We start from the raw sequence: 25,794 nt of genomic DNA, 5'->3' as shown, positions 1-25,794 counted from the left end.
ACAGTGTATCAGCTGTTACACGGAACCTAAAGTCTACACGGAGGATGCACATGTTCTGTGCAAGCCCCGCACCATTTGATACCAGAGACGCGAGCCCCTGTGGATTTGTGCTCCTGGAACCAACCCCTCGCGGTGCTGAGGGTCCCGTGTAAGGAGTCCCAGCAGGCGCCAGTGCCAGGCTCTGCTAGTGCGCATGCCTGTGCTTTATCAGACTTGATGAATCACATTTAACTCCATGCCTTCTCGCATTTCATCATCACAACCTCAGTGCAGTAGCAACAGACGTCCCCTGTTACAGAGGAGCAAGCGGAGGCCGTGTCACAGCTGGAAGCCCCAGCACCTGCCCCTGCAGGTAGTGCTCAGGCGGCCGTGGCCCTCAGTTCTCTTCTCAGAGGGATGCGGTCTCCTTCCGCCCTGGTTGCCTTCTGCCTTCTCCTGCCGCCACATCTGCCCTTTGGGCACCCAGGTCTGGCCTTGGGTCCCTAGGTCCAACAGCCTTCCCGATCCACCTCCTGCTTACTGTTTCCAAGGAGACATCCTGATTTATCCTACGCCGGCCCTAACCCAGAGAGCACCTCCTCCATTCCCCACTTGCCTGCAGAACCCGCCCCACGTGCCCGGCCCACGGCGCAGTCAATCCGCCTCTGACCCAGCCAGGAAGTGCCTCTTCCAAAGCCACAAAGCGAGGAGCGGACTCTGCACGCCACCCCCACCCTGTAAATCCGTCCCCTCCCCTCTTTCCCACCCTTTGTCCCACCAACCATTTCATTCCTATCATCAAAGCCACAGGGCTGACTTTTTTTTTTTTTTTTTGGACAAGCAGAGTGGACAATGAGAGAGAGAAACAGAAAGGTCTTCCTTTTCCGTTGGCTCACCCCCCAGTGGCCGCTGCGGCCAGCACGCTACGGCCGGCGCACCCCGCTGATCCGAAGCCAGGAGCAGGTGCTTCTGGTCTCCCATGTGGGTGCAGGGACCAAGCACTAGGGTCATCCTCCACTACCTTCTCGGGCCACAACAGAGAGCTGGACTGGAAGAGGGGCAACCGGGATAGAATCCGGCGCCCTGACATTTTAAGAGGAAACATCTCTCACCCGCAAAAGGGGCGCTGCGCAGAGCCTCCCCACGCCCCCACCACCACCCCAGCCCCGGGGCTGCCCGTACAAGACACCAGAAAATCCCACCCAGGCTAGCGCCTAACTCAGCCGCATCTGTCCCCAGGTCCCCACCGCGCCCCAGCCCAGCTCCCTCAAGACCTCAGCCAATCTAAGTAGCTAGGCTTCCCGCGTCCACACCCCAGGGCCGCCCCAAGAATCCCAGCCCCACTGGCTTGCTCGCCAAGTGCACGCCGCGCTCACCGCGCGGTCGCAGGGCAGAGCTCGCCACGCCCCTCAAGCCCCGCCCGCCCCTCAGGCCCCGCCCCCTCAGGCCCCGCCCCGGCCCTGCGGCCCTGCACGCTCCTCACAGGGCCCAAGGGCTCCTCGCCACGCCCCTTCCCGCCCCTTCGGCCCCGCTCCGGCCCTGCGGCCCTGCACGCTCCTCCCCGGCCCCGCGCTCGCCCGCTCCGGCCCGCCCCCGCGCTCCGCGTTCGTAATCGCCGCTGCCGGGCCAGCGGCGCCGGCGTCTTACTTCGGAAGGCGGGCCGGAGCCCGGCCGGCGGGGCAGCCATGGAGGCCGCGGCGCGGAGGCGGCAGCACCCGGGAACGGCGGGCGGCCCCGGGGCGCAGCCGGGCGCCTCCTTCCTGCAGGCCAGGTGGGCGCGCGCCGGCAGCGGGAGCCGAGTCCCTGCTCGGGGACTGGCGGGGCGCGGGCGGCCAGCCCGACGAAGCGGAGCCTGGGGCGGGCCGGGCTGCACCGGTGCGGCTGCTCCCGCGCCCGCTCGCCCGCGCCCAGCCTCGGTGTTCCTCTCTCTTCCTGGGTGACCTCGGGCCCCGCAGGGCTGGGGAGCGCAGGGAGTTCCGGGTACGGGGAAGCGAGGGCGCTGCCTCGGCTCCCAGCGCACCTGCAGGTTCTGGGCCGCGTGGGACCTGGAGGCTGAGTTAATCGGGGTGTACTCCTGGCCCGGGGTAGCCCAGGGCGGGCCAGTGTGGCAGCGGGGAGGGCGCCTGGCTTCTCCCGGCCGCTGAGGCAGAGCGGGAGGGCGGCCTGAGCGACCAGCGGCACGGATTTTGTTCAGCGCGCGTTCAGCCCCGTGCTCCGATGTCCAGGCACCAAGAGGCGCGCAGGATGAAGCTTGGAGGGGCAGGAGCCCAAGTAGGAGTGAGAAGAAACCCGGGCGGCTCCCGGGAAGGGCAGGGCAAGAGTGTGGGGAAAAGCCTTTCGCAGTAAAAGGCCCAGACAGGACTCCGAAGTCAATGAATCTATGATAGCCAGCTATTTTTAAGTTAATCATTTTCTATGTCCTGCAAATGATGCTATAAACATCCAAATAGAGAGAAAAAAAAAAAGGCTCCCCACTCCCGAGTGAGAGCCGGGGCTGCAGGGTTCTGATGAGGTGCTGCCTCTTGGGGCAGGGTGAGACCCTGCGCCTGAGTGGGGGCTGGTGGGCGTTGGTGCCTCGCCCTGGCTCCTGATCTGGGTGGCTCGCCAGGGATGCTGCCTTCATCCCTTGGGCACCGGGAGCCGTGGAAGGTTTGTGAGCGCTGGTGCATTGCGCTCAGGGTGGGTCTTAGGAAGCCTGTGGTTTGATGTGGGTGAGGACAGGAGTCTGAGATAGCCCTTTGGGGGCACCGTAGGCTGGATTTCCGTTTTTGCTTTGAAATGATTTACCAAACACAGTCCTGTGCCGCATGACGTGGGTAGGTGGGCATCTCCGCTAGATGACAGGGCCTAGTGGTGCTGCCCTTAGTCTGTGTGATCTTTGCCCAGGAGCAACCCCCCCCGCCATGCACCCCCCCGTCTTTAAGGGACCCATGACCCAACTGTGTGCCTCCCGACTCACTCTCTGGTCTAAGCCTCGCTTTGGTCTCTGAGCTAAGTATGGTTTTATGGATGAGGACATAGGCTTGGGTGAGCTAAGGAGCCTCCAGCCTGGGCTGTCACTGCGGAATGGGTCCCCTGGGGCCTCTCCTCCCAGCCCACCTGCCAACTCTCCTCTGCCCCTGGGGTGTCTCTACTGAGCCCCTGTCAAGTTGGGGGTCTCTGGCTGCCCTGAGCTGTGGCCGCCCAGAGAACAGCCTGTGGGTACCAGAGAGGATCTCCACTCTCTGCTGGGGCCACCCAGGTCTAGCCTGTCGCTTGGTTTTTGCAGTGGCTGCCGAGTGTCACTCCCAATGCACAGATTGAAAGACTGAGGCCCAGAGACATCGTGTCATTCCCTGTCAAGAGCCAGGCCCCAAGGCCAGAGCTCTGGTCAGTGCTGTCCATCCCTGCTCCTCCACGTTGGCTGCTGAGCAGTAATGAGCTTTCCACTGGCCAGCCTGGCCCTGGGGATGGTGAGAGGTACCATCTCTCTCCCAGGGGTCTTCTCCCCCATTCGTGGGGTCTCTGGCTGTATCAGTGCTGCTCACGACTGTAGGCGGAATCATCTTGTCCAGTTCTGGGTGTGCTTGCACGTCCTGTGCTGTGCTTCTCTTACATACCTCTTGTAACAAGACGCGCACGACCTCACCAGGTAGCCGCTTGCAGGTGCTGCCTGCTCTGCTGACAGATTTTGTGCATTGACAACACAGAAGTCAGAGTTTTAAAAGCAGTCGTGCCCTTCCACCCCTCCCTGGCACCAGAGACAACCACGTGAGCTGCTTTTCTATCAGAGTTAAATTCAGATTTCTAAGTAATACCTTTATAATATAGCAAGTATTGTGTAATACTTTCTGTTGACAAGGCTCTAAGTTTTTGCATTAATTAATTCAACTACCATTCTTTTTTTTTTTAAGATTTATTTATTTATTTGAAAGGCAGAGTTGGAGGTGGGGAGACAGAGAGAGAGAGATCTTCCACCTGCTGTTTCACTCCCCTAATGGCCGCAACAGCCAGAGCTGGACCGACCTGAACCTATGATCTTCTTCTGGGTCTCCCACGTGGGTTCAGGGGCCCGAAGCACTTGGGCCATGTTCTGCTGCCCTTCCAGGTACATTAGCAGGGAGCTGGGTTGGAAGTGGAGCAGCCAGGACTTAAATTGGAGCCCATCTGGGATGCCGACACCGCAGGCAGCAGCTGTACCCACTGCACCACAGTGCCAGCCTCCCTAACCACAATTCTTGAGGTTAACTCCCATTTTACAGATGACAACATTGAGTCCCAAGAAGTTAAGTCTATCTCAGGATCTGCTTAGTGAGTGAGCTGGAACATAAACCCGGCTGGTCTCCAAAGTCCACACTTTTAAAAGCTACGCTCAATTGCTATTTCTTGGTTTATCGATTTTAAATATTACCTCCTGACTTCCTGCCTTCCTGTTATGAATTGACTCGCTTATTACCTCCCCTATCATGTGGCCTTGGCAGTTACTCCTTGCTTGGTTCAGCCATAGGTAAGCTTGACTCCTTTTAAAAAGAGACTGTTAGCCCCCCACTGTAACCCTGCCCTTTTCCCCCCACTTGTCACCTCTAGTTTTGCTTTCATGTTGTCAAGGTTGGCAGCATCTACTTGCATTTCAGCCATAATTATCTTCTACATTTTGTTTGAAGATTGATTCTAAACCCCGAAAATCAATGTACAATGTTACATTATTTAAGTCATGTAAATGTTATTCCCTTCAGAACCAAGTAATGATTAACAGTTACATTTGCTTTCTAATAAGGCTTTTGTTTTTCCTGGGATTTGTCATGGCCTTTATTTTCCCCCTACCTCTTGTTATTTGCTCGTTTTGTTCAAACTTGCAGTCGTGTCTGGTATTTCATCACTCAGTGTGCTGAGCCACCGTCCTCCCCTCTGCAGTCCCCTCTAACGGGTCCCTGCTCAACATCTCCAGGACGAATTCCTGCCCTTTTTCTCCTGGGCAGCCCTCCAGGTGCGGCTGATTGCCTGGACTACTGGACGGTGTGCGCTCCCCAGCTGTCGGGGTGTCGAGTTTCCCATGTGGGAGACTTGCAAAGCTGTGGAAGGGAGCAAAGCCCACAGCCTAGCTTCAGGTTACCTGTCTCTGCACTTTTCCCATGGTTCTCCACAGCAGTTGAGGGGAGACTGGGAGCGAGGGCTGCTGTCCTGAGCTGGGGATCCGTGTGTGGAGTCAGGAACTTGGGGCAGACTTGAGCCTGATCATTCCAAGGACAGGGCCTTTGTCTGTGTGACCTCCCTCCCACGGTCAGAGTCCCAGGAGAAGAGAGCTGGGCAGATGCTGCTCTGTCCTGATTCCTAAGCTGGCTGGCTGCCCTTGCCATCTGGGTTTTGCTTGTTTCCGTTGCTTTCCTACCGTACTAAGTGAGATTGGACTGATGCTAGGGATTCCCACTGACCAAGGTCCTTCTCGAGGTAGAAGAGGATGTAGGAACTGAGCCCCTAGCCCGGGCTGGGTTCCACCTGTGTGAGCGTTTCACCGCTATAATGGAATACCTGAAGGGAGCTACTTAGGAGGGAAAGACAGGTTCAAGTCCAAGATCAGGTGGCTCCACTGGTTTGGTGTCTCGTGCAGGTGGCAGATGGCATTGGCAGGACAGCTGTGGGGGAAGGATCAGGGACAAGCCAAGAAGCAGAGAGAGGGAGAGGGAGAGGCTAGGCCCCACACAGCCTTTATAACCAGTCTTCTCTCACAAGACTTGCCATCTGGCGTGAGCATTTGGTGCAGCTACATAGACAATGCTTAGGAAGCCTGCATCCCTTATCTGATTATTTGGGTTTGGTTCCACTTCCAATGCCCCTCCTGCTAACGAGCACCCTGGGAAGCTGCGGATGATGACCCAAGGACATGGGTCCTTGCCACCCACGTTGGAGACGCAGGTTGAGTTGCAGGCTCCTGGTTTGGGCCTGATGCATCCCTCGTTGTTGGAGGCACTTGAGGAGTGAACCAGTAAGTGGAAGATCTCTTTCTCTCTGTCTCTCTGACTTTCAAAAATAAAATGAAAATGAGTAAAGAAAAGAATTACCATTGGAGGGCATGACCCCAGGACCTCCCACACACCATGACTGGATGGAGTTTCCGCCCTCTGTACCGCTGGCTTAGGAACTTTGGGGTTTCGGTGTCAAACCACGTTCCAATCACAGTAGTCCCATACCTTGCAGAGACGCACGGCTAGGTGCTGCCCGCAGGGATCCAGAGTCCCTTTATTTCCTGTACCAAGCCTCCCACTCTCAGCCCAGCGTGGAGGTTTCAGACTCTTAGCCTCCTGCTCCATCCAAGCGCGTCTGGCCTGGAGGCTTCCACTGTCTGCTTCCTGAAGAGGAGCGGGCAGGCTGGGTCTCCATGCTGGTCATCACCAGTGCTCCCAGGTCCTCCCTGAACTTCTGCCCCACCTGGAGACCCCACTGGACCCCGCCCCCATCCCTCCCTCCACCGCCGGGAAGCCTGTCTTCTTTTCTCAACTCCAAAGAGCCGCTCCGGCCGCCACCTCCTGGCCTCTGGTGCTGCGCACCTGCTGCTTGTCTGCCCGCTTCCCTCTGCTCAAACACCCGCGCCCAGGCTGCCTTCCTTCCCGCGGGCCTGCGCACTGTTCCAGGCCATGTGAATCCCACTCTGATCTCCTCATTCTCCATGCGGCTTATTATAATCATCAAAAGCAGAAGAGCAGGGGTCTTGCGTGCATAGAGGCCCAGGTCTGGAATTCGTGCTAGTCCATTTCCCACCCTGGTTGCAGAGGACAGCCAGCATGGGCGGCAGCTCCCTCGACAGAGAGAACGGGCCAGCACAAATGGGGCTGTCTGTCCCCCCACCCCAGCCATCGCTGGGGAGGAGAACCTTGGCCACAGGCGGCCCCATATCCTGGGAGCAGCAGCCACAGAGAACAAGGAGTCTTTGCACCAAGTCCCTCTGGCCTAGCCTACATCATACAAACATCATGTGTTCGCAAAAGCAGCAGGAGGGAGCAAATAGGCTGACCAAAGGAGCAGTCGCTGAAGCTCCGGACTGCGTGGCTGACCTTGGCCAAGCACTTAACCCCTCTCAGCCCCCGCTGCCCGTCTGCAAAGTGGGAGATGAGAGCCCCTGCCAGCTGGAGGAACTGAGGATGAGCTGATGTGGGTAGAGCTCCTGGCCTGGCATGCAGTTGGTGTGCAATAAGTGCTGGGGACAGGAAGACCTGGTTGACCCAGGGAAAGCCTACTCCACATGTACCTGCAGCCAGATGATGAGGTCGCCCAAGAGCTGGCCTCCCAGTCCCGGTGCCCCATCAGCCCAGGGAGCGTCACCCCTGGAATTCACTGAAAAGGTTGCTGGGTATCACAGCAGCATCGACAGCGGGAAGTTCAAGGTGCCCGTGAGCTGCTGTTTGCCACTAAAACAGGAGTAACTGGTAACTGTGCTGGTTTTAGGTAAGTTCACACTGAGTGTGAACCAAGGGCCCAGCTCAAAGTGCGGAGGGGTACATGATCCGTGTGCTTGCCCCTTCTGGGTATAAGGGGTTGCTGTAGGGCCAGTGTGGTGGCACTGCAGGTTAAGCTGCTGCCCTGCAAAGCCGAGATTCTGTGTTGGAGCACCAGTTCAAGTCCCAGCTGCTCCGCTTCTGATCCAGCTCCCTGCTAACGCACCTGGAAGACAGCAGAATATGGCCCAAGTGCTTGAGTCCCTGCGCCCACATGGGAGACCCAAATAGAGTTCCTGGCTCCTGGCTGTTGCAGCCATTTGGGGAGTGAACCAGTGGATGGGTGGGCTCTCTGCATTTCTTTATCTGTCACCCTGCCTTCCAAATAAATTTTAAAAACCTCTTTTTAAAAGTGGTGAGCAGTGTTGCTCACAGCACACTCCCCTGAGGAAACAGTAGGCTGCTCGTCACTGGAGGGGTGCACGTAGTAGAGGGGACATTATGAAGAGGTTCTGGACACTGATGGGGAGACGGAATGGGGGGAGAACCTTAGGGTCACCTTCTTATTGAGGGCCCGCATGGCCCCATGACGTCATGGCCAGACTGAATGAGCAAAGCACTCCTTGGAGTAGGGCTGGCAGATTTTCATCAGGGAAGCCTCCCTGGAGGAGGTGGCATCTGCCCTTGAACTTCAGTGCATCTGTGACCAGCAGGTGGCTGACTGCTTTGCCGACAAAGATCCAAGGGTGTTTCAAAAAGTCCGTGGAAAATGGAAAGATGAGTTTATTTTGGTGCAAAAAATTCTGGAATCCATACCCTTTTCATAATAGTCATTTTTCATGACCTTTTATTTTTTTATCTGAAAAAGAAAAAGAGCGTCCCCACCCTGTCATTCACTTCCTGAATGTCCTGAGCGCTGGGGCTGGGCCAGGGCCAAAGCCAGGCGCCGAGGACTCAAATCGTCCTCCGCGCGGGTGGCGGTGCCACCGCTGCTGCCGCCCAGGGTCTGCATTAGGAGGAAGCTGGAGCCGGGAGCTTGAACCAACAAGCAAACCCAGGAGCTCTGATGTAGCACACGGCATCTTAATTAACTGTGAGGCCCAACACCCACTCCCATTTTTCCAGGAACTTTTTTCTCTCTTTTCATTTATTTGAAAGGCAGAGAGACAGGAAAGACCCTCCATCCACTGGTTCACTCCCCACATGCCCGCCATGGCCAGCGCTGTGACCCTAGGCGAGTTACTTAGCCTGTGGGGCCTTGGCTTTCCCACCTGCACAGTGGGGGTGACATTCCAGCCCCTCGGGAGTCCTGTGAGATGGAGAGGATGACGTGAGGCGATACACGAGCAGCCAGCAACGCGCCCAGAACACAGCTGCCTGCCTGGCAGTTATGGCGGCTGCGTGGCAGAGTCCTTCCGGGTCACAGGGCAGCTGGAGTGGCCCCACCCCCTCCCCAGGACGCCGGCTGCAGATTCCCGGGGCGCAGTCGCGGGTCCCCTGCTGCCTCAGCCCCCGAGCGCTCCGAGCTCGTCCCCCAAAGGCTCTAGCCGTCTCTGGAAGGTTCTGGCCGCCGCGGCAGCAGGCGGGGGAGGAGCTGACGCATTGTCCCCTTCCTTCCCAGACACGCGTCGGCGCAGGCTGATGACGTCGAGCCCACGGCTCCCTTCCACCTCGACCTCTGGGTCTACTTCACACTGCAGAACTGGGTGCTGGACTTCGGCCGGCCCATTGCCATGGTGAGTGGGCAGCTGTGGGCAGCCTTGCCCGGCATCCAGGAGACCCAGGGCACCCGGGCTGAGCTGCATGGCCTGCACAGGTCACTCCCTGTCCCTCAACACTGAGAGATGGCCTTCAAGACGTCCACACCTTCCATTCCTTCACTGTGGCCCACCTGGCAGTGGCAGCACACTGGGGAGGGCGAGGCCGGACAGTCAGGCTGTGCCTCCCCCCAATAGCTTCCACCTTTTGTAAAAAAACAATGGTCAATGTTTTTGCAAATCTCTATTTATTTTCATCTCTTTGAAAAGCAGAGCAGTGCCTTTCACTAGATCACTCCCCGAATGCCCATAACAGCCATGACTGAGCCAGGCTGCAGACAGGAATCCAGGACGCCATCCGGGCCTCCCACAGGGGTGCAGGGGCCCAGCTCCTGAACCATCGCTCAAGGCACCCCTTGAGCCAAGGGCGCATTAGCAGGAAGCAGGAGAGGAAGCCGGGGCCACATGCCTGGAACTGGCGCTCCAGTATATGGGATGCACACAACAGCCCGCACCCCTGTCCCACAGCCTCTGTCTTGAAGCAGGTGAACAGGTTTAGCCAAGTCACCAACCCAGACAATGGACTAAGCAACAGGGCATCCCCATTGCATGGAGCTGCTGTTATTTTCCTGTAGGGGAGATTTCATTTTAGTGCCATTTGGTGAAACCATCCCTTCTGCCCCCCGCCCCCGGCCTTCATATGTCAGAGGGCAGTGCAGGGTCTCCACACACACAAGGGATTGATACTGAGAGCTCCGAAGCCCCTCACTTGTGATAAATTGATTTTTAAAACTGCGTGGGATAGCACCAGATGTCAGCTGGCTTTCTATGTGTGCGTCCAGGGTAAAAATCACATGTCTGGTGCTGAAGCTGGTGCCTCGTACATGCCAGTGATAACACAACATCGCAAAGTCTGGCAAGGTAATAGCTAGTACCTACAATAGTGCCTCATGCAGTTAAGTCCTCAAAACGTTGTTGTTGAATTAACAACAATGATGAAAGGTAACACTAGCAGTTAGCATTGAGTGCTGCTTCTCTTCTAAGCTCTTCTGTGTTCAAGTTTATTTAATTCTCACACCCGCAGTGTTACCAATTCCAATTTTATAGCTGAGGAATCTTGAAGACAGAGACAGAAATGGGCTCAAGTGGAGGAGCCTCCATCTGAATCCCCAGAGCCTGCCACCTCCTCTGGGAGAGTCAGCTCTGTCACCTACGCACATCAGAACAAACCTCGGGAGTGACTTCAGTGTCCAGCAGTAGGGATGGGGAAATGAGTTTTGTGATCCAACTTGAAGGGGCTCCAGCCCAGCTTCCTGGACACCAGTGTCCGGGAGTTAGGGCAGGCGCTAGCTGCCCTTTCTGCAGACCTGCTGTGACTGTGACGTAACTGGGACTTTTTGTCAGAGTATACATTTACAAAGCTCACTGTAGAAACAAACTACACATTAAAAGTAGCACGTGGTGGTTGCAACATGAAGAACAGTTCCCTGCATTCACCCTGGACAGTCTGGGGCACATCCTTTCACTCCTCTCTCTGTTCATACCAGCAGATATTATTTTCTTGACCTAAGTGAGATTTTTTTTTAATATTATACACCACCTGCACTTGTGTTGTGGATGTCTTTCCATGTCAGTACATGAAGGTATCATTTCTGTTCATGGCTGCTTAACCTTCCACGGTAAAAATGAACCATTAAGTATTTACCTGGTCCTGTTAAGTTGAGGAGTCAGTGACCTCTGGGACTTTGCTGTCACAAAGAGGATCTCAGCAAACATATGTTTTAATACAGGTAAAGATAGGGCTGGCATTCATTGACAGGGACTAGCATTGTGGCACAGTGGGTTGAGCCACCGCCTGCAATGGCAGCATCCCGTATGGACACCAGTTCAAGTCCCGGCTGCTCCACTTCCGATCCAGCTCCCTGCTAATGTAGCTGGGAAAACAGCAGAAAATGACCCAAATACTTGGGCCCTGCTATCCACGTTGGAGACCTGGGTGGTGTCCCAGGTTCCTGGCTTTGGCCTGCCTTTCAAATAAAAAAAAATCTAAAAAAGAAAAGGAATTCTTAAGGTGGGTGTGGTGGCACAGCCCACATCCCATATCAGAGTACCTGCAGCTGAGTCCTTGCTCTGCTTCCAAACCAGCTTCCTACTGACACACCCAGGGGACAGCAGATGATGGCCCAAGCCTTTGGGCTCCTGCTGTCCACATGGGAGGCCCAGATGGAGTTCCTGGCTCCTGGTTTGACCTGGCCCAACCCTGGCTATTGCAGGCATTTGGGGAGTGAACCAGGGTATGCAGAATCAACCTCTTTCTCTCTCTCTCTCTCTCTCTCTCTCACACACACACACACACTATGCCCTTCCAATAAATACGTAGATAAATAAAATGAAAAGACATTGCTGCCTGCATGCGTGCCAGGGGCGGGGCTGAGATCCCCCCATCCTGAGGGTTTCGTCGTTGTGGTTCAGTGTTGTCTGTGGGGCGGTTCTGAGTCGGAGGAGACACACACGTGATTCACATGTAGAGCACGTGGCCTTCCCGCTGCTCCCCTGCTGTCCACCTGGGCCGTGACTCCGAAGTGGCCATGCCTCAGAGCCTCCTCCACCCTGGGCCCGCAGGTATCCTGAGCCCAGAGCCCCTGGGCCGCCCTTGTGCTGCAGGTGGGGAGACCGAGGCCCAGGACCACCCAGTGGAGTCTGGACACGGCTGAGTCTGCTATCCAGGGGGAGGTGCACAGTTCGGCCGGCTCCGGGACTCAGTTTCCCCGTCTGAAAGCCCCTGCGCCCCGGGGCTACCGCAGTGCCCTAGAGACCGTGGCGGGAATGACGCACGCCTGTGTGGCCCCCAGCAGAGTGGGGGAGGGGGACACTGGCCGCCCAGGGCCTCACGGGTCCAGGCCTGTGTCATCGCCTCCCCCCGCCCCTCCACAGCTGGTGTTCCCTCTGGAATGGTTCCCCCTCAACAAGCCCAGCGTCGGAGACTACTTCCACATGGCCTACAACGTCATCACACCCTTCCTCTTGCTGAAGGTAGGCCGGCCCGCCCCTGCGCCCTCCCGCCCCCGGGTCTCCTCCTCCTTCCAGCAGGGGGCAGGTGCCAGGCTCGCCTGCTGCTGGGGTGAGCGCGGGATGGGCCAAGGGCCTGGGGCCGGTAGACAGGCCTGCTTGGGAAGCCACGGGAGGTGTGAGGCAGAAGGGAGTGGTTGAGGTGTCCAGGGAGAGCTCAGGGACTCACTGGGAAGGTGGGTGGGGACAGGTGGCTAGAGAGGCGGTGATTGGGGCATCATGGCAGCAACAGCAGGGGCCCCGACTCTGCATTGTGCAGTCAGGGCCTTCTAACGCCGCCCTCACCGCCTGCTGGCCCCTGGATTCCCCCCCCCCCCTCCGCGTCACTTCGCTCAGTGGCACCTGCGTGCTGCCTCGGGCAGGCTGGCCCAGCCACCCCGGGGCACGGCTGGGGCCGGGGCAGGGCTCCTAGAGCCTGGCTCCCTGCACTGAAGGCCCGGCCGCCGCCTGCAGCCCCTGGGAAGTGAGAGGGGGCCCACGCCTCTCCGAGCGTTCGGGCTGGTGGGGGAGGCAGGACGCCGGCGTCTGGGGTCGAGGCTCATGCCGCGCCCTCCCCCCGCCCCCAGCTCATCGAGCGGTCCCCCCGCACCCTGCCGCGCTCCGTCGTCTACGTCAGCATCATCACCTTCATCATGGGCGCCAGCATCCACCTGGTGGGCGACTCCGTCAACCACCGCCTGCTCTTCAGCGGCTACCAGCACCACCTGTCGGTCCGCGAGAACCCGGTCATCAAGAACCTCAAGCCGGAGACGCTGGTGAGGCCCCGCGCGCCTCCCGGGAGGCACCTGCCCCGCACCCTGGCCGCGGCCGCTGCTCCCGGGGCTCCCTCGGCCGGACGGCGGGCGGCAGGGGTGGCGGAGTGGCCCCTAACCCTGCTGCGCCCCCGCAGATCGACTCCTTCGAGCTGCTCTACTACTACGACGAGTACCTGGGCCACTGCATGTGGTGAGTGGCGGGCCCCGCGTGCAGGCGGGGGAGACGGCGTCCCGGGCCCTGCGAGCTCCGCCGCTGCGGTCCTGTCCTGCGCCGGCCTCCCCGCCGGCCTCGAGCTCCTCCCCCTTGCCAGCCGCAGTGCCCGCAGCGGCCACGAGGGGGCAGCACGCGGCTGCGGTCCCGCCCGGGTCGTCCCCGGGGCTGGGGGAAGGGCGCCGCCCTGATCCACACCCCCAGCCCACTGGGCAGGGCGTCTTCGGTCACTTAGGGGAGCTCTGCTCGAGCTCCCCTCCTCGGGTCGACAGAGGTCTGTCTCCCGCACCCCCGGGAGAGGGCTCGGACCCGGCAGAGGTGGGGTCTGGGCTGGGGGGAGCCGGGAAGGGGCCGGCACCGCAGCCTGCCACCTTCACCTGCCCCAGGCACGGAGACCAGGTCCTCCCGGGCGCAGAGCAGTGGGGGAGGAGAGGGGAGGGGTCCCAGGCTGTGGCCCAGCGTGGGTGGGAGGCTTCGCAGAGCCCTTGGGAGCCCTTGGGAGGCCCCGCGTGCTGGTGTCTCCCAGGCCAGCCCCCTGGGTGGGAGTGGGGGTGGGGGTGGGGGTGTGAGCATCCTGCGTCCCCTGCACCTGCGCGTGCAGCCAGGGAGCCCAGGGCCCTCGCGTCCCGTTCCCGTCTGTGTTCCTGACCCCAGCCCGCATGGCTGGCCCGGGCCTGGACACCCTAAGGACCAGGACACCCCGGGGGCGCCCTCCTGGGCCGTGGCTGAGGTGCCGTGTGTTGCAGGTACGTCCCCTTCTTCCTCATCCTCTTCATGTACTTCAGCGGCTGCTTCACGGCCTGCCGAGCCCACAGCGCCCTGCCCGGGCCCGCGCTGCTCCTGCTGGGGCCCAGCGGCCTCTACTACTGGTGAGTGGGGCTGGGCGCTGCGCGGGGGCGGGGGTGCAGGGACCCCAGGCTGCCTGCCCCGTGCATGGCCCAGAGGAGCCTGGCGCTCTCTGCCCCCTCCTGGGTCCCGGGCCGGCAGGAAGTGGGGAGGAAGGGCAGGGATGGCAGGGTCTCCATCCCGGAACTGAAAGGGTCCACCTCCAACACCGAGTCCCAGCACGCCCGCCGGCCTCCGTTGCCTCTTGTGTGAAACAGACATGGTGACACCTGCCAGCCTCCCACTCTGGAGACAGTGAGGACGGGGCGGAATGGGGGAGCCGTGGCCTTCGGGGCCCCTCTCCTCTCTCCAGCTCCTCTTCCCGCCAGCCGGGATCCTGGCCTCAGCCTGACCCCCTCCTCTCACTTCTGCCCCTACAGGGCTCCCCACCCTGCCGCGGGGCTGTGAGCGTCAGGGAGGGCTTGGTGGACTGGGCTGTCTCTGGCCAGAAGTGCCCAGCCACTGCCCGGGGCTGCCCCCACCCCCAGGGCCTCCCTCCACTTCCAGGGCCTCCCCCCACCCCCAGGGCCTCCCCCCACCCCCTGGACCTCCCCCTCACCCCAGGGCCTCCCCCTCACCCCCAGGGCCTTTCCCACCCCCAGGGCCTTTCCCACCCCCAGGGCTTCCCCCCACCCCCAGGGCCACCCCCCACACCCCAGGACCTCCCCCATACCCCCAGGACCTCCCCCTCACCCCAGGGCATCCTCCCCACCCCCAGGGCCTTTCCCACCCCCAGGGCCTTCCCCCCACCCCCAGGACCTCCCCCTCACCCCAGGGCCTCCCCCCCACCCCCAGGACCTCCCCCTCCCCCCAGGGCCTTCCCCCCACCCCCAGGGCATCCCCCCACCCCCAGGGCCTCCCCACCCCCAGGACCTCCCCCTCACCCCCAGGGCCTTCCCCCCACCCCCAGGGCCTTTCCCACCCCCAGGGCCTCCCCCCACCGCCAGGGCCTCCCCCCACCGTCTGGTAGGGTCCCCCTGGGCTCAGCTCTGCTCTCCCTGAGGACGACTGAAAGGAGCAGGAGGCTTCTGGAGGGCACACCCGGGCCTGGGGTGCTTCCTGCTGCGTCTTTTCCACATTGTGCTGGTGCGGGGGCAGCGGCCCGCACTGAGCCACACTTGGCCGAGTCGGAGGTGCGCACTGCTCCTGGCTGTGACCTGAGAGGTCGGGCCACACGTGGCCCTGCTGTAGAGAAAATAGTCTCCAGGACCCGCCTGACTTCCCTGAGGCCACGCAGCCTGTGCACTGCAGGTTGCAGGTCCTGGAGGCAGGGGAGTGTCGCTGGAGGACCCAGGTCTGAGGCTGCCTTGCAGCCTTCAGGGAGACAGTGAGGACAGCTTCCACCAGCGGCAGCTGCACTCCCAGACTCAACAGCCAGCAGGAACCGAGTGGGTATCAGGAATGCGGCAGTTAGCGATAGGGAGGGGTGGAGAGTGTGGCAAACTACACAGCAGTGCTCTCTAAAGGAGGCAGCTGCTTTCTCTTTTTGTTTTTCTTCTTTGTTTGTTTTTAATTTTTATTAAAGAGATAGAGACAGAGAAAGCTCCTATCCGCTGGTTCACACCCCAGATGCCCACAACAGCCGAGCTTGGCCAGACTGAAGCTAGGACTTAGAACTCAGTCCAAGTCTGTGAGTGGCAAAATCCCACTTCCTGAGCTGCCACCGAGGGTGTGTGTTAGCGAGGAGCTGGGGCTCCAACCCAGGCGCCCCCCCCCCGTGAGATGTGGGTGTCCCACGCGGCCCTAACCACCGCTGCGAGTGTTTGTCCCTCCTCCGCCTGTGTCACAGGGAAGCAGAACCCAGCGATCCACACTTTTAGGTGTTCTGGTTTCTTTTAGTGTTTACCTTTTTTAAAGAATTATTTATTTATTTGAAAGTCAGAATTACACACAGAGAAGGAAAGGCAGAGAGAGAGAGAGCCTTCCCATCCTCTGGTTCACTCCCCAAATGGCCATAATGGCCGGAGCTGGGCCAATCTGGAGCCAGGAGCTTCTTCCGGGTCTCCCACCTGGGTGCAGGGGCCCAAGGACTTGGGTCATCTTCCACTGCTTTCCCAGGCCATAGCAGAGAGCTGGATAGGAAGTGGAGCAGCCAGGACTAGAACCAGCACCCACATGGGATGCCGGCACTGCAGGTGACAGCTTTACCCAGCACACCACAGCACCGGTCCCTAATGTTTATTTTTCATTTACTTGAAACACAGAGACAATCTCCCATCTACTGGTTCACTCCCTAAATACAGCAGCCAGGACTGGGCCAGGCTGAGGCCAGGAGCCCAAAACTCAATCCAGGTCTCCCCCGTGGGTGGCAGGGACCCAAGCGCTTGAGCCCTCAGCTGCCGCCTCCCAGGCTCCTTAGCAGGAGGCCGAATCGTAGGCGGCACCGCCGGGACTCAGACCAGCACGTCAGCGAGGAGTGGGCATGCGCTGTGCGCCCCTCGGTGCTACAGTTGCACCAGCCGTCAGGGAGGCCGGCTGAGAGGCGCTGCCAGGGCGGGGCCGCGGGGGCGGGGCGGGGTTGCCATGGTGCCCACCTCGCCCCGCCCCCGCCTCCCCAGGTACCTGGTCACCGAGGGCCAGATCTTCATCCTCTTCCTCTTCACCTTCTTCGCCATGCTGGCGCTCGTGCTGCACCAGAAGCGCAAGCGCCTCTTCCTGGACAGCAACGGCCTCTTCCTCGTCTACTCGTTCGCCCTCACCCTGGCGCTGGTGGCGCTGTGGGTCGCCTGGCTGTGGGACGACCCTGTGCTCCGGAAGAAGTACCCGGGCGTCATCTACGTCCCGGAGCCCTGGGCCTTCTACACCCTGCACGTCAGCAGTCAGCACTGAGCCCCGCCCCGCGCCCCCGCGCAGGTGCACGGGGCCGTGGGGGGTTCGCAAAGCTCTGTGCAGAGTGGAATCGCGAGATCGGTTTATTTCGATGCAGAACATTTTTGAAATCCCTGCATATTTTTTTCATAATACACATTTTCCACGAACTTGTTGAGACCTCCTTGTGTGCTGTGTGTGTGCAAAACCAGTGTTTGAAGAGCATGGCGGGGTGTGCACTGTGTGCATGGAAAGGCGCACGTGTGTGCAAGAGTGTGTCAGGTGCTCTCCTGGGTTTGGATCTTTCCAGATGGAATCCAGTGTGGGGAAGCATGTCCAGGCCAAGCTCCAGGCCCCTGGTCACGCTGCCGCTTCTCAGAGCTGGGCTCCTCCACCTCAGGGATGGCCTGGCTGGGGCAGATGACAGGAGGGGACTTGGGTGTCACCCGGCCGCCACCTGGCTCCCCTCGGGCCCTCGCTGGCCCTGTACTCCGGTTACACAGGACATGGGCAGGTGTGTGTGTGTGTGTGTGTGTGTGTGTGTGGTGAGCAAAGCACTTCCCTCCCTGGGCCTCGTGTCCCAGATGGGCCCCGGGTCCTGGGGGGCTGGGGGCACTGACGCCCCTAGGGAAGCCATGGGACGACCTCGTGCTTCTCTCCTGTCCCTAAGGTGCCCCAGCCTGGCAGGGGCGGGTGCTCCTCCAGCTCCCATGTGGCATGAGCCCCCCCCCCAGCCGGACTCCAGGAAGCCGGAGCCTGCTCGCTCCACCACCTGCCCGGCCTGAACTTGTGTGTGGCCAGCACCCCCCACCCCAGCCAAACCCTTGGGCACCAGACCCTCGCCCTGCAGGGGTCCAGGGCACCCAGGCTCCCCCTTCCACCTGGCCCTGCTCCCAGGAGCTAGGAGCTCCCTGGGAGTAGGTGGGGCCAGGTCATTCTCCAGCCAACGCTGGCTGGCTCAAGGGTGCCCACGCTCTCCGGGCGGGGTGAGGGACTCCCCCCTCTCCTGTGCCCCCAGGGAGCCCTCAGCCTCATTCTCCTTCGGCGTCGGCCCTCCACAGCCCCCTTAGGAGTCCCCGGCCGCTGGGGCAGGCCCTGCGTGCTGGTGGCCCTCGTTGGGTGGGTGTTGGCACACAGGAATAAGGCCTGGCTGGTGGTTGTTCGTGGCTTTGGGTATGAGCTGGGGAGGCACAGGGAGGGGTGGGGTCCCCGGAGTAGGGGAGAACCTAGCTGTTCTGGAGCTCAGGCCGGAGCCCAAGGGTCCCCCTAGGAGCTTCCCAGGGCTGGTGGCCAGTGAGCCTGGCCAGTGCCACTGCCTGAGTGCCCCTTAGTGGCCTTTAGGGAGTGGGGCACAAGAAGCCCCATCCCAGCCCCTTTCAGAGGGGGCTGTGGGCGTGGCCTGTGCTGCCCTCTGGGGCAAGGCGGGAGGCTGGTTTCTCGCAGGTTGTACCACCTTGGGTGCAACCCGTTACCTCTCGCGACCTCAGCTCTTCACCTTCAAGGGTCTATGCGTCCTCACGAACGCAGCAGCGACGTGGGCGGGCTGAGGTTAGCCGGGCACACAGAAGGAGGGCCGTGGGCCGGCTCCCACCATGCGTCCACGCCCCCACCCCTACCAGCCGGCGGCAGCGCCTCTACCTCTGCTTCCTTCCCGGCCCCCAGGACACAGCCCCCCGGCCCCAGTCTGGCCTGTTCTGCACAGAAGCCTCCAGGACACCGTGGAAGCCGCGTGGCCTGGCTGTGTGGCCCTGAAGCTTGTGCAGCCGGGGCGCCCTGGGTTAGGAAGCAGTGAAAGGGGCCGGCGCGGTGGCACAGTGGGCTAAACCCCCACCTGCGGCGCCGGCATCCGATGTGGACGCTGATTGGAGTCCTGGCTCCTCCACTTCCGATCTAGCTCTCTGTTGTGGCCTGGGAAAGCAGTAGAAGATGGCCCAGGTCCTTGGGCCCCTGCACCCCTGTGGGAGACCAGGAGCAAGCTCCTGGCTCCTGGCTTCGGGTCAACACTGTTATATATTAATGTTAGCCGTCGCAAAGCACACCGGACACCGGAGTAAGGGAAAGGGTTTATTGGGGAACACCCTACAGACCGGAGTGAAGGGGCAGTGAAGGAAAAAGAGAGAGAAAGAGAATGTACAAGAGAAACAGAGAGGAGAGGCGCTAGCAAGAAGAGAAGAGAGCAGAGAGCAGGAAAGGGGAGCTAAGAGAGAAGAACCGAGAGCCGAGAGAGCACGTGTGCAGGAACAAGCCCTTAAAACTTCGCTGACGGCGGGCAGGGAAACCGGAGCAGCGAATCCCATTAGGATGGGGGTGGAGCCTGGCTCATGTAGCTGGGCCATGCGGTCACCTGGCTACAACTGCACCAGTTTCCTAACAGACACAGCTCCAGTTGCTGCGACCAACTGGGGAGTGGACCCACGGGTGGAAGAATCCTCTCTCTCTTTCTCTCTGTCTCTCCCTCTCTCTGTAACTCTACCTCTCACATAAATAAATAAATAAGTTTATTTAAAAAGCAGTAAAGCCGGCGCCATGGCTCACTAGGCTAATCCTCTGCCTGTGGCGCCGGCACCATGGGTTCTAGTCCCGGTTGGGACGCCGGATTCTGTCTTGGTTGCTCCTCTTCCAGTCCAGCTCTCTGCTGTGGCCCGGGAAGGCAGTGGAGGATGGCCCAGGTCCTTGGGCCCTGCACCCGCATGGGAGACCAGGAGGAAGCACCTGGCTCCTGGCTTCGGATCGGTGCAGCGCGTCGGCCGTAGCAGCCATTTGGGGGGTGAACCAAAGGAAGGAAGACCTTTCTCTCTGTCTCTCTCTCTTTCACTAACTCTATCTTTAAAAAAAAAAAAAAAAAAAAAAGGCAGTAAAGAGCAAAAGTGCAGTGAAAACTTGGATGACCATGACCATGCATGCCTAGAAAGAAGAGGCCCCTGCCAATCGCTGGAGCCTGGAGAACATGGCTCATCCTTGGGGTCTCTGGGCACTTTGGGAAGTGTTGCCCTGGAAGTACTTCCCCCTGGCCGGCGGGCAGCCAGAGCCTTGGGGACGCCACAGCCCCGGAGGGCAGAGCTCCGGGCTCTGGGTCTGCAGGGAACTCTGATGCACTCACGTCTGGGAGCCGCCAAGCTCCCCGCAGTCCCGCATCTGCCCGGCCCCACCGGGGAACCAGTGAGGAGCATGGCGTCTTGGCTCCACCCAGACATCTCCCTGGCTGCAGGTGGCGGGGTCTGTGAGTGACCCCGTGCCCACCTCGCCACACCAGCCAGTGCAGGCCTGTGTCTGTGTGCCAGATGGCTGGGACAGGGGACCACACATGGTGGCTTAAACCGGCAGCAGTGTGGCCTCTCGGGTCTGCGAGGGGCAGCAGGGCCGTGCTCCTTCCACAGGTTCTAGGGCCGACCCTTCGCCACCTCCACGTGGTCCGAAGGCTGTGCCTGGTGGCCCCTGGCTCCTGGAGGTGGCACTGCAGTCCCTGCCCCATGGGACCCCCGACAGGTGCATCTCTGTGTGTCTCCTACCCCCCATGGCCTCTGCTTATCTCAGTTGTACCTGGAAGGGGCCTGTTTCCAGGTGAGGTCATCCCCACAGGTGCCAGGTGGCTGTGCGTCCCCTGTTCCGGGGCACACAGGACCAGGGGGAGCAAAGCCCACATGGCCTCTGGGGGCCACTCCCGCCCCTCAACCAGGAGCACACCCCTAACCTGCCATGGACTTGGACTCCTCTGGTGCTCCCCAGGACACCCCACCAGCCCCTGATTGTGCACAGAACGGAGCTCGCTCTGAGGTCCAGGCCCACTCAGGTCCAAGGTGGAGACAGGTGCCCAGGTGGGGCGCAACAAGGCTGGGGCAGGCAGGAGGTGGCGCTGTGGCCACCGGAACCTTTCTGGGGCTCTGTTGAGACTTGGCCAGTGGGGCTGGAGGATGGAGGAGCTTCTCCTGCTTGGAACCCCTCCCTGGAGGGGTCCAGGGAGTTGGGGCAGGAGGGCCTGGACCCAGAGAAAGTCGCAGAGGTACCAGGTGTGCCAGCTCCCGCAGCAGAGTGGCCAGGGTTCAGGAATAAGGTCAATGAATGAAAACTCGCGGGTTTTTCGCCGAGATGAAGCCACATGCGCTGCCTGGCCCAGCTCGCCGGTGAACCTCATGTGGCCTCGGCCATCTGTGAGGCCCTCCTTGGAGACATCTGCAGAGAGGAGGAAGGAGGCGCGCGGGTGTCAGGCTGCCTTTGAGGTGCACAGGTCAAACCGCACGCACTCTGACCTGCACCCAAGCACATGCTTCTTCCCCCGCGAGCCGCTTCCCCAAGACGGGGGTCTTCGGAGCCAGCACTGTGACCCTTCCACGGGAGTTTCTCCCTTTCTCTCTCTCTCTCTCTCTCTCTCTCTCTCTCTCTCTCTCGGAAGCAGCTGTGAAGACGAGAGAGGAGACAGGATCTAGGGCATGAAAACTGTTCCTATGGAGGTGGGCAGGACAGGAGGGAAGGAGAGGATGCACCCGGCCCCCGGGCCCATGCCTTTGTACACATGGGCCAGAGCGCCCTCTTCCTTCCGGCACAGGCAGCCCCCCGCCAGCCCGCCTTTGGCCCCTAGGTGGGGGTGCCCCTGTGCAGGGCACTCCGCTGTGTGGCCACACGTGACCCTGGCAATGTAGTTGCTGGCAGTGCAGGGGCGCGCCTGCTCCACAGCCCAGAACAGAAACTCAAGGGCGCTGCCCCACCCTGCCGGTTTCCCCTGGTTGGGGGGAGGGGCACAGCCCAAACCGCTGGAGAATCCGGAGTCAGCAGCTTCTGCCGGAAGGCGCGGGGCAGGGAGGAGAAGGAAGTCTTGGATGAGCCTTCCTGACCAGGGAGGTCTCCCAAGGGGCCTCACTCCGCCAGGTAGCCCGTAGTAGGGCTGCAGGCCCAGTCCAGGCACCCACCCCAACCCGCGAGACCACAGCACCGGCTGGGAGCCGCCCGTGCACTGGCCAATTGATTCTCCCAGCAGCCCTGTAAGGGGGCCTGGTGGGGAAACCGAGGCATGGAGTTGTGACTGACTCCCAGGGCACCGGGCAAATCAGCAGGCCTAGCACCCCAGCCTGACACAGTGAGCCTGGCTTCCTTCTGCAGAGGTGTCCCCGGGCTGGGGAGGCCGGAGCTTCTGAGCCAAGCCCCATTCCTTCTGCCAGCACCGTCAGTAACACAGGGCTGTAAAAAAAAAAAAAAAAAAACCCGCGCGGGCAGTGGGGAGACCCCACAGCCCAGGTCAGCTCCATCCCAGGCGAGCACCCGCCTCTGTCCCTGGGCTTGCCTCAGAGGCAAGGACCCCAAGGCCCAATTCCTCAAGAGTCACCCGGGGCCCGCCCCGCAGAGCCTTCGCCACTGCCGCCGCCAAGCACAGGAACTGGAATCTGAGCCCAGTGGCGTGGGTCCCGGTCTCCATGGCAGCCGGGAATTTATTACGGAGGCCTCCACCCGGCTGGCGGCTGGGACTTTAGACCTGAAGCCGGAAGAAAGGGAACCGAGATCATAGGCAGGAAGCAGCCGGGGTCCCGCGATGGTAAATGGGGGGCAGCGGGGTGGAGGGGAGGGCCAGGGCTGGGGGGGGGGGGCGGGGCGGGGGCGAGCGGAGTCGGCCCTGACCGCTGTCTTCTCTCCGCTACAGGCCAAGTTTCTTTCCCAGGACCAAATTAATGGTATGCGGGTTTGTTCTTTAATTAGCAGAATATGGGTCTCCCTAGGCGGTTTGCTCCGCTCCCTTTTGGTGGTGGGAAGGCAAGCATGTGTCTGTGGGGGTCTGGGCCCACCCATGGATAGGGGGCACAGCCGTGCTGAGGAGGGGGTGGGGGCAGCTTCACAGCCGGGAATGCAATACAAGCCCAGGTCAGAGGGCAGAGCTGGCTGGGTTCCCCAACCCGGAAGCTGGTGGGTGGATTTGGGGGAGGAAGGGGTTGCGGTGGAGGGGAGACCCTTCACCTTGCGGCTGATCACAGAGGAAAAGGGAGGACGGGCTTTGAAACTGGCTGAGATGGGGAAAGCGCCCGGCCTACCTCCGCTCTGGGCCTGGATCTCCCAGTCTGTGCCCCGTAACCAAGCCCAGCTGGGGTCTGAGCCCCCTTGTCCCTGTCTCCCTCTGGGCTTCCGTTCCCTGCAGGAGGGCACAGCTCTGTTTCCACAAGGCTGAGAGCAAAGAGTCGGGTTACAAAGAACTAGGGGGCCCAGGCCAGGTCTCTGAGCACCTGGCAGGGAGGCCAGAGTCACACAGGGGAGCTGCACACCTCTGCTCCTCCTGCACAGTGGCCAGCGGTGGGCCCGTGAGTGCGCCCCGGGCACCCCCCACTCTCACTGCATCTCTGCTAAGATGCTGCCTCCCCGGAGCCAGGGTGGGGTGCTGCAGGCCCTGGAAGTGGCTTCCGGTTACATAGGCTGGGGTTCCAGAATTCTGGGTACCTACCTAGACCTTGGTCTAGAAGGGAGAAGGAGAGGGGAGTACCTCCCATGGAGGCCTGGACTCTGTTCCCCAAGAGCCGGGCCTGTGAAAGCCCAGGACCCAGAGCAGAGGCCCCCTCTGGCCCAGCACTGAAGGTGACACCTGCTGGTAGACTGGGGGCCGGGGTCAGCTCTCAGCCTCAGCGTCCCCCACCCACGCTGGGTCTGAGGCTCACGCGCATCGGGACCTCCCCAAAGGGAAGCGGTAATTTCTCTTTGCACCCCAGTGTGTGACACATGCACGAAGCACTACACAGGGCTAGCTTGCCGGGGTGGGCCCCACAGGAGCCCTGGAGACACCACACCGGGGGGGGGGGGCAATCGCCTCCGGTTCTTCATCTGTGGCGCAAGGCTGGCAACGCCGCCTCACCAGGCTGCTGCCAGATGGAGATGATGCCAGTTTCGCGCCTGACACTGGGCCAGGCACAGCCGGGCAGTGGGAGGCACCAGCTGGGGAGAGCCACATTTTGAGGATATTTTGCAAGATGGTTGTTAAAGCCGAGCGTTTTTTTTTTTTTTTTTTAAACAAAGATTTACTTGTTTATTTGGAAGGCAGAGTTAGAGAGAGAGAGAGAGAGAGAGGTCTTCCATCTGCTGGTTCATTCCCCAAATGGCTCCAATGGTCGGAGCTGGACCAATCAGGAGCCAGGAGCTTCTTCCAGGTCTCCCACGCGGGTGCAGGGGCCCAAGGACTGGGCCATCTTCTACTGCTTTCCCAGGTCACAGCAGAGAGCTGGATGGGAAGAAGAGCAGCCGGGACTCGAACCTGCACTCAAATGGGATGCTGGCGCCGCAGGCAGAGGCTTCACCTACTATGCCACAGCATGGCCCTAAGCTTCCCTGCCAATGCGCCTGGGAAAGCAGCAGAAGATGGCCCAAGTGCTTGGGCCCCTGCACCCACGTGGGAGACCCGGAAGAAGCTCCTGGCTCCTGGCTTTCTGCTTGGGCCCTCGCAGCTGTGGGCCATCCTGGGAGTGAACCAGCAGAAAATCTCTGTGTCTCTCCCTCTCTCTCTGTAACTCTTTCAAATAAATAAATCTTAAAAAAAAAAAAAAAAAATAGGCAGGCGCCGTGGCTCACTAGGCTAATCCTCCGCCTTGTGGCGCCGGCACACCGGGTTCTAGTCCCGGTCGGGGCGCCGGATTCTGTCCCGGTGCCCCTCTTCCAGGCCAGCTCTCTGCTGTGGCCAGGGAGTGCAGTGGAGGATGGCCCAAGTGCTTGGGCCCTGCACCCCATGGGAGACCAGGATAAGTACCTGGCTCCTGCCATTGGATCAGCGCGGTGCGCCGGCCGCAGCGTGCCGGCCGTGGCGGCCATTGGAGGGTGAACCAACGGCAAAGGAAGACCTTTCTCTCTGTCTCTCTCTCTCACTGTCCACTCTGCCTGTCAAAAAAAAAAAATACTCCTTAGGATGCCCACATCCCATATCAGAGTGTTTGGGGTTCAGTTTTGGCTCCGCTTTCGATCTAGAGCCCTTCTAATGCGCCTGGGAGGCAGCAGGTGATGGTTCAAGTATTTGGGTCCCTGTCAACCACACTCATGACCTGGGTTGAGTTCTGGCCTCCTGGCTTGGGTCTGGCCCAGCCCCAGTATTTGGGGAGTAAACTAGCAGATGGAAGCTCACTCTCTCCTTCAAATAAATAAATAACTCCATTAAACAATAAAAGGCCCAGCTGTCAGGGTAGGAAGACAGAAGGTATCTGATGGGCCGGTCTGTTGGGAGGTGGGCCGGGCCTCCACTTGACCCCTGGCCATGGTGATGTCGGCCCTCAGGGTTATGAAGATCACGCGAGGGACGGCCTGGGGGTGAGGCACTCGGGCCTCTGAGGATGCCCCTGGCTGGCGTGGGAGCGAGAGAGGGCAGAGGGCAGAGCCGGCTCTGGGCTGGGGCTGGTTCACTGCTGTGGGGCTCAAGCCAGTGGTTCCACCCGCAGGCCCAGCTGCGTCCTTGGGGAGCCACAAGGGTTTGGAGCTGACTCGTTTGCTCCTGCTGTCAGCCCCCGGATCAGCACCTGCGTTGGGGTGCTCCAGGGATGCTCCCAGTTCTCAGCGGGCTGTTCTGTGCCAGGCGGCGCTGCCGGGCTGGGGACGGCAGGTGCAGAGGAGCCTTCCCTCCTCCGGCAGCCGCTTCTTCCACACGGAGGACCGGGCAGCTAGGGCTCTGGGGACAGCAGCAGGTCCGGGAGTCAGAGACCAGGCCCAGGCCCTGTACCAGGGGACCACTGGAGGTCAGCAGCCTGGGGGCCTGGGCAGGGCCAGGCACTCAGAAGAGCCCCTAGTTGTGACGATGGTGATGATGGCGGTGGCGGTGGCAACCGTCACCACCTATGGGAGCCTCGCTCTGCCCGGCCTGGTCGGGGGGACTTCTGGCCCTCACAGTCATCCAGAGCCCTCCTGGGAACGGAGCTGGCTCCTGGCCTCCCAAGGCTGGCGTTTTATTTCCTTTGTGGGTGTGAGGGGCAAAGAAG

The 25,794-nt window shown here is 60.6% G+C and overlaps 2 protein-coding genes across 3 annotated transcripts in view; both read left to right on the top strand.

The window, feature by feature from the left end:
• CALML4 (calmodulin like 4) overlaps window positions 1-25,794 on the top strand; it is a 389,480-nt gene that overhangs the window by 358,909 nt on the left and 4,777 nt on the right. Inside the window, exons 1-2 of one of the 2 annotated variants that reach the window (XM_008268840.4) lie at window positions 22,266-22,397; window positions 22,503-22,533. In XM_008268840.4, coding sequence (XP_008267062.1) covers window positions 22,395-22,397; window positions 22,503-22,533 — 34 coding nt within the window. In that variant the 5' untranslated portion in view covers window positions 22,266-22,394. Of the gene's footprint in view, window positions 1-22,265; window positions 22,398-22,502; window positions 22,534-25,794 lie in introns of those variants that run through there. The other variant, XM_070054408.1, reaches the window with a different exon arrangement.
• CLN6 (CLN6 transmembrane ER protein) lies at window positions 1,556-17,043 on the top strand. Its single transcript, XM_017347926.3, has 7 exons — window positions 1,556-1,750; window positions 9,010-9,124; window positions 12,080-12,178; window positions 12,781-12,969; window positions 13,104-13,159; window positions 13,927-14,049; window positions 16,624-17,043. Exons 1-7 carry the CDS (start codon window positions 1,665-1,667, stop codon window positions 16,892-16,894), a joined length of 939 nt encoding a protein of 312 aa, XP_017203415.3. The 5' UTR covers window positions 1,556-1,664; the 3' UTR covers window positions 16,895-17,043.

The sequence above is a fragment of the Oryctolagus cuniculus genome, chromosome 12 (genome assembly GCF_964237555.1).
Source record: "Oryctolagus cuniculus chromosome 12, mOryCun1.1, whole genome shotgun sequence".
NCBI classification, from domain to species: Eukaryota; Metazoa; Chordata; class Mammalia; order Lagomorpha; family Leporidae; genus Oryctolagus; species Oryctolagus cuniculus.
The sequence above is the reverse complement of the archived record's forward strand: the minus strand, read 5'-3'. Positions and strand labels throughout refer to the sequence as shown.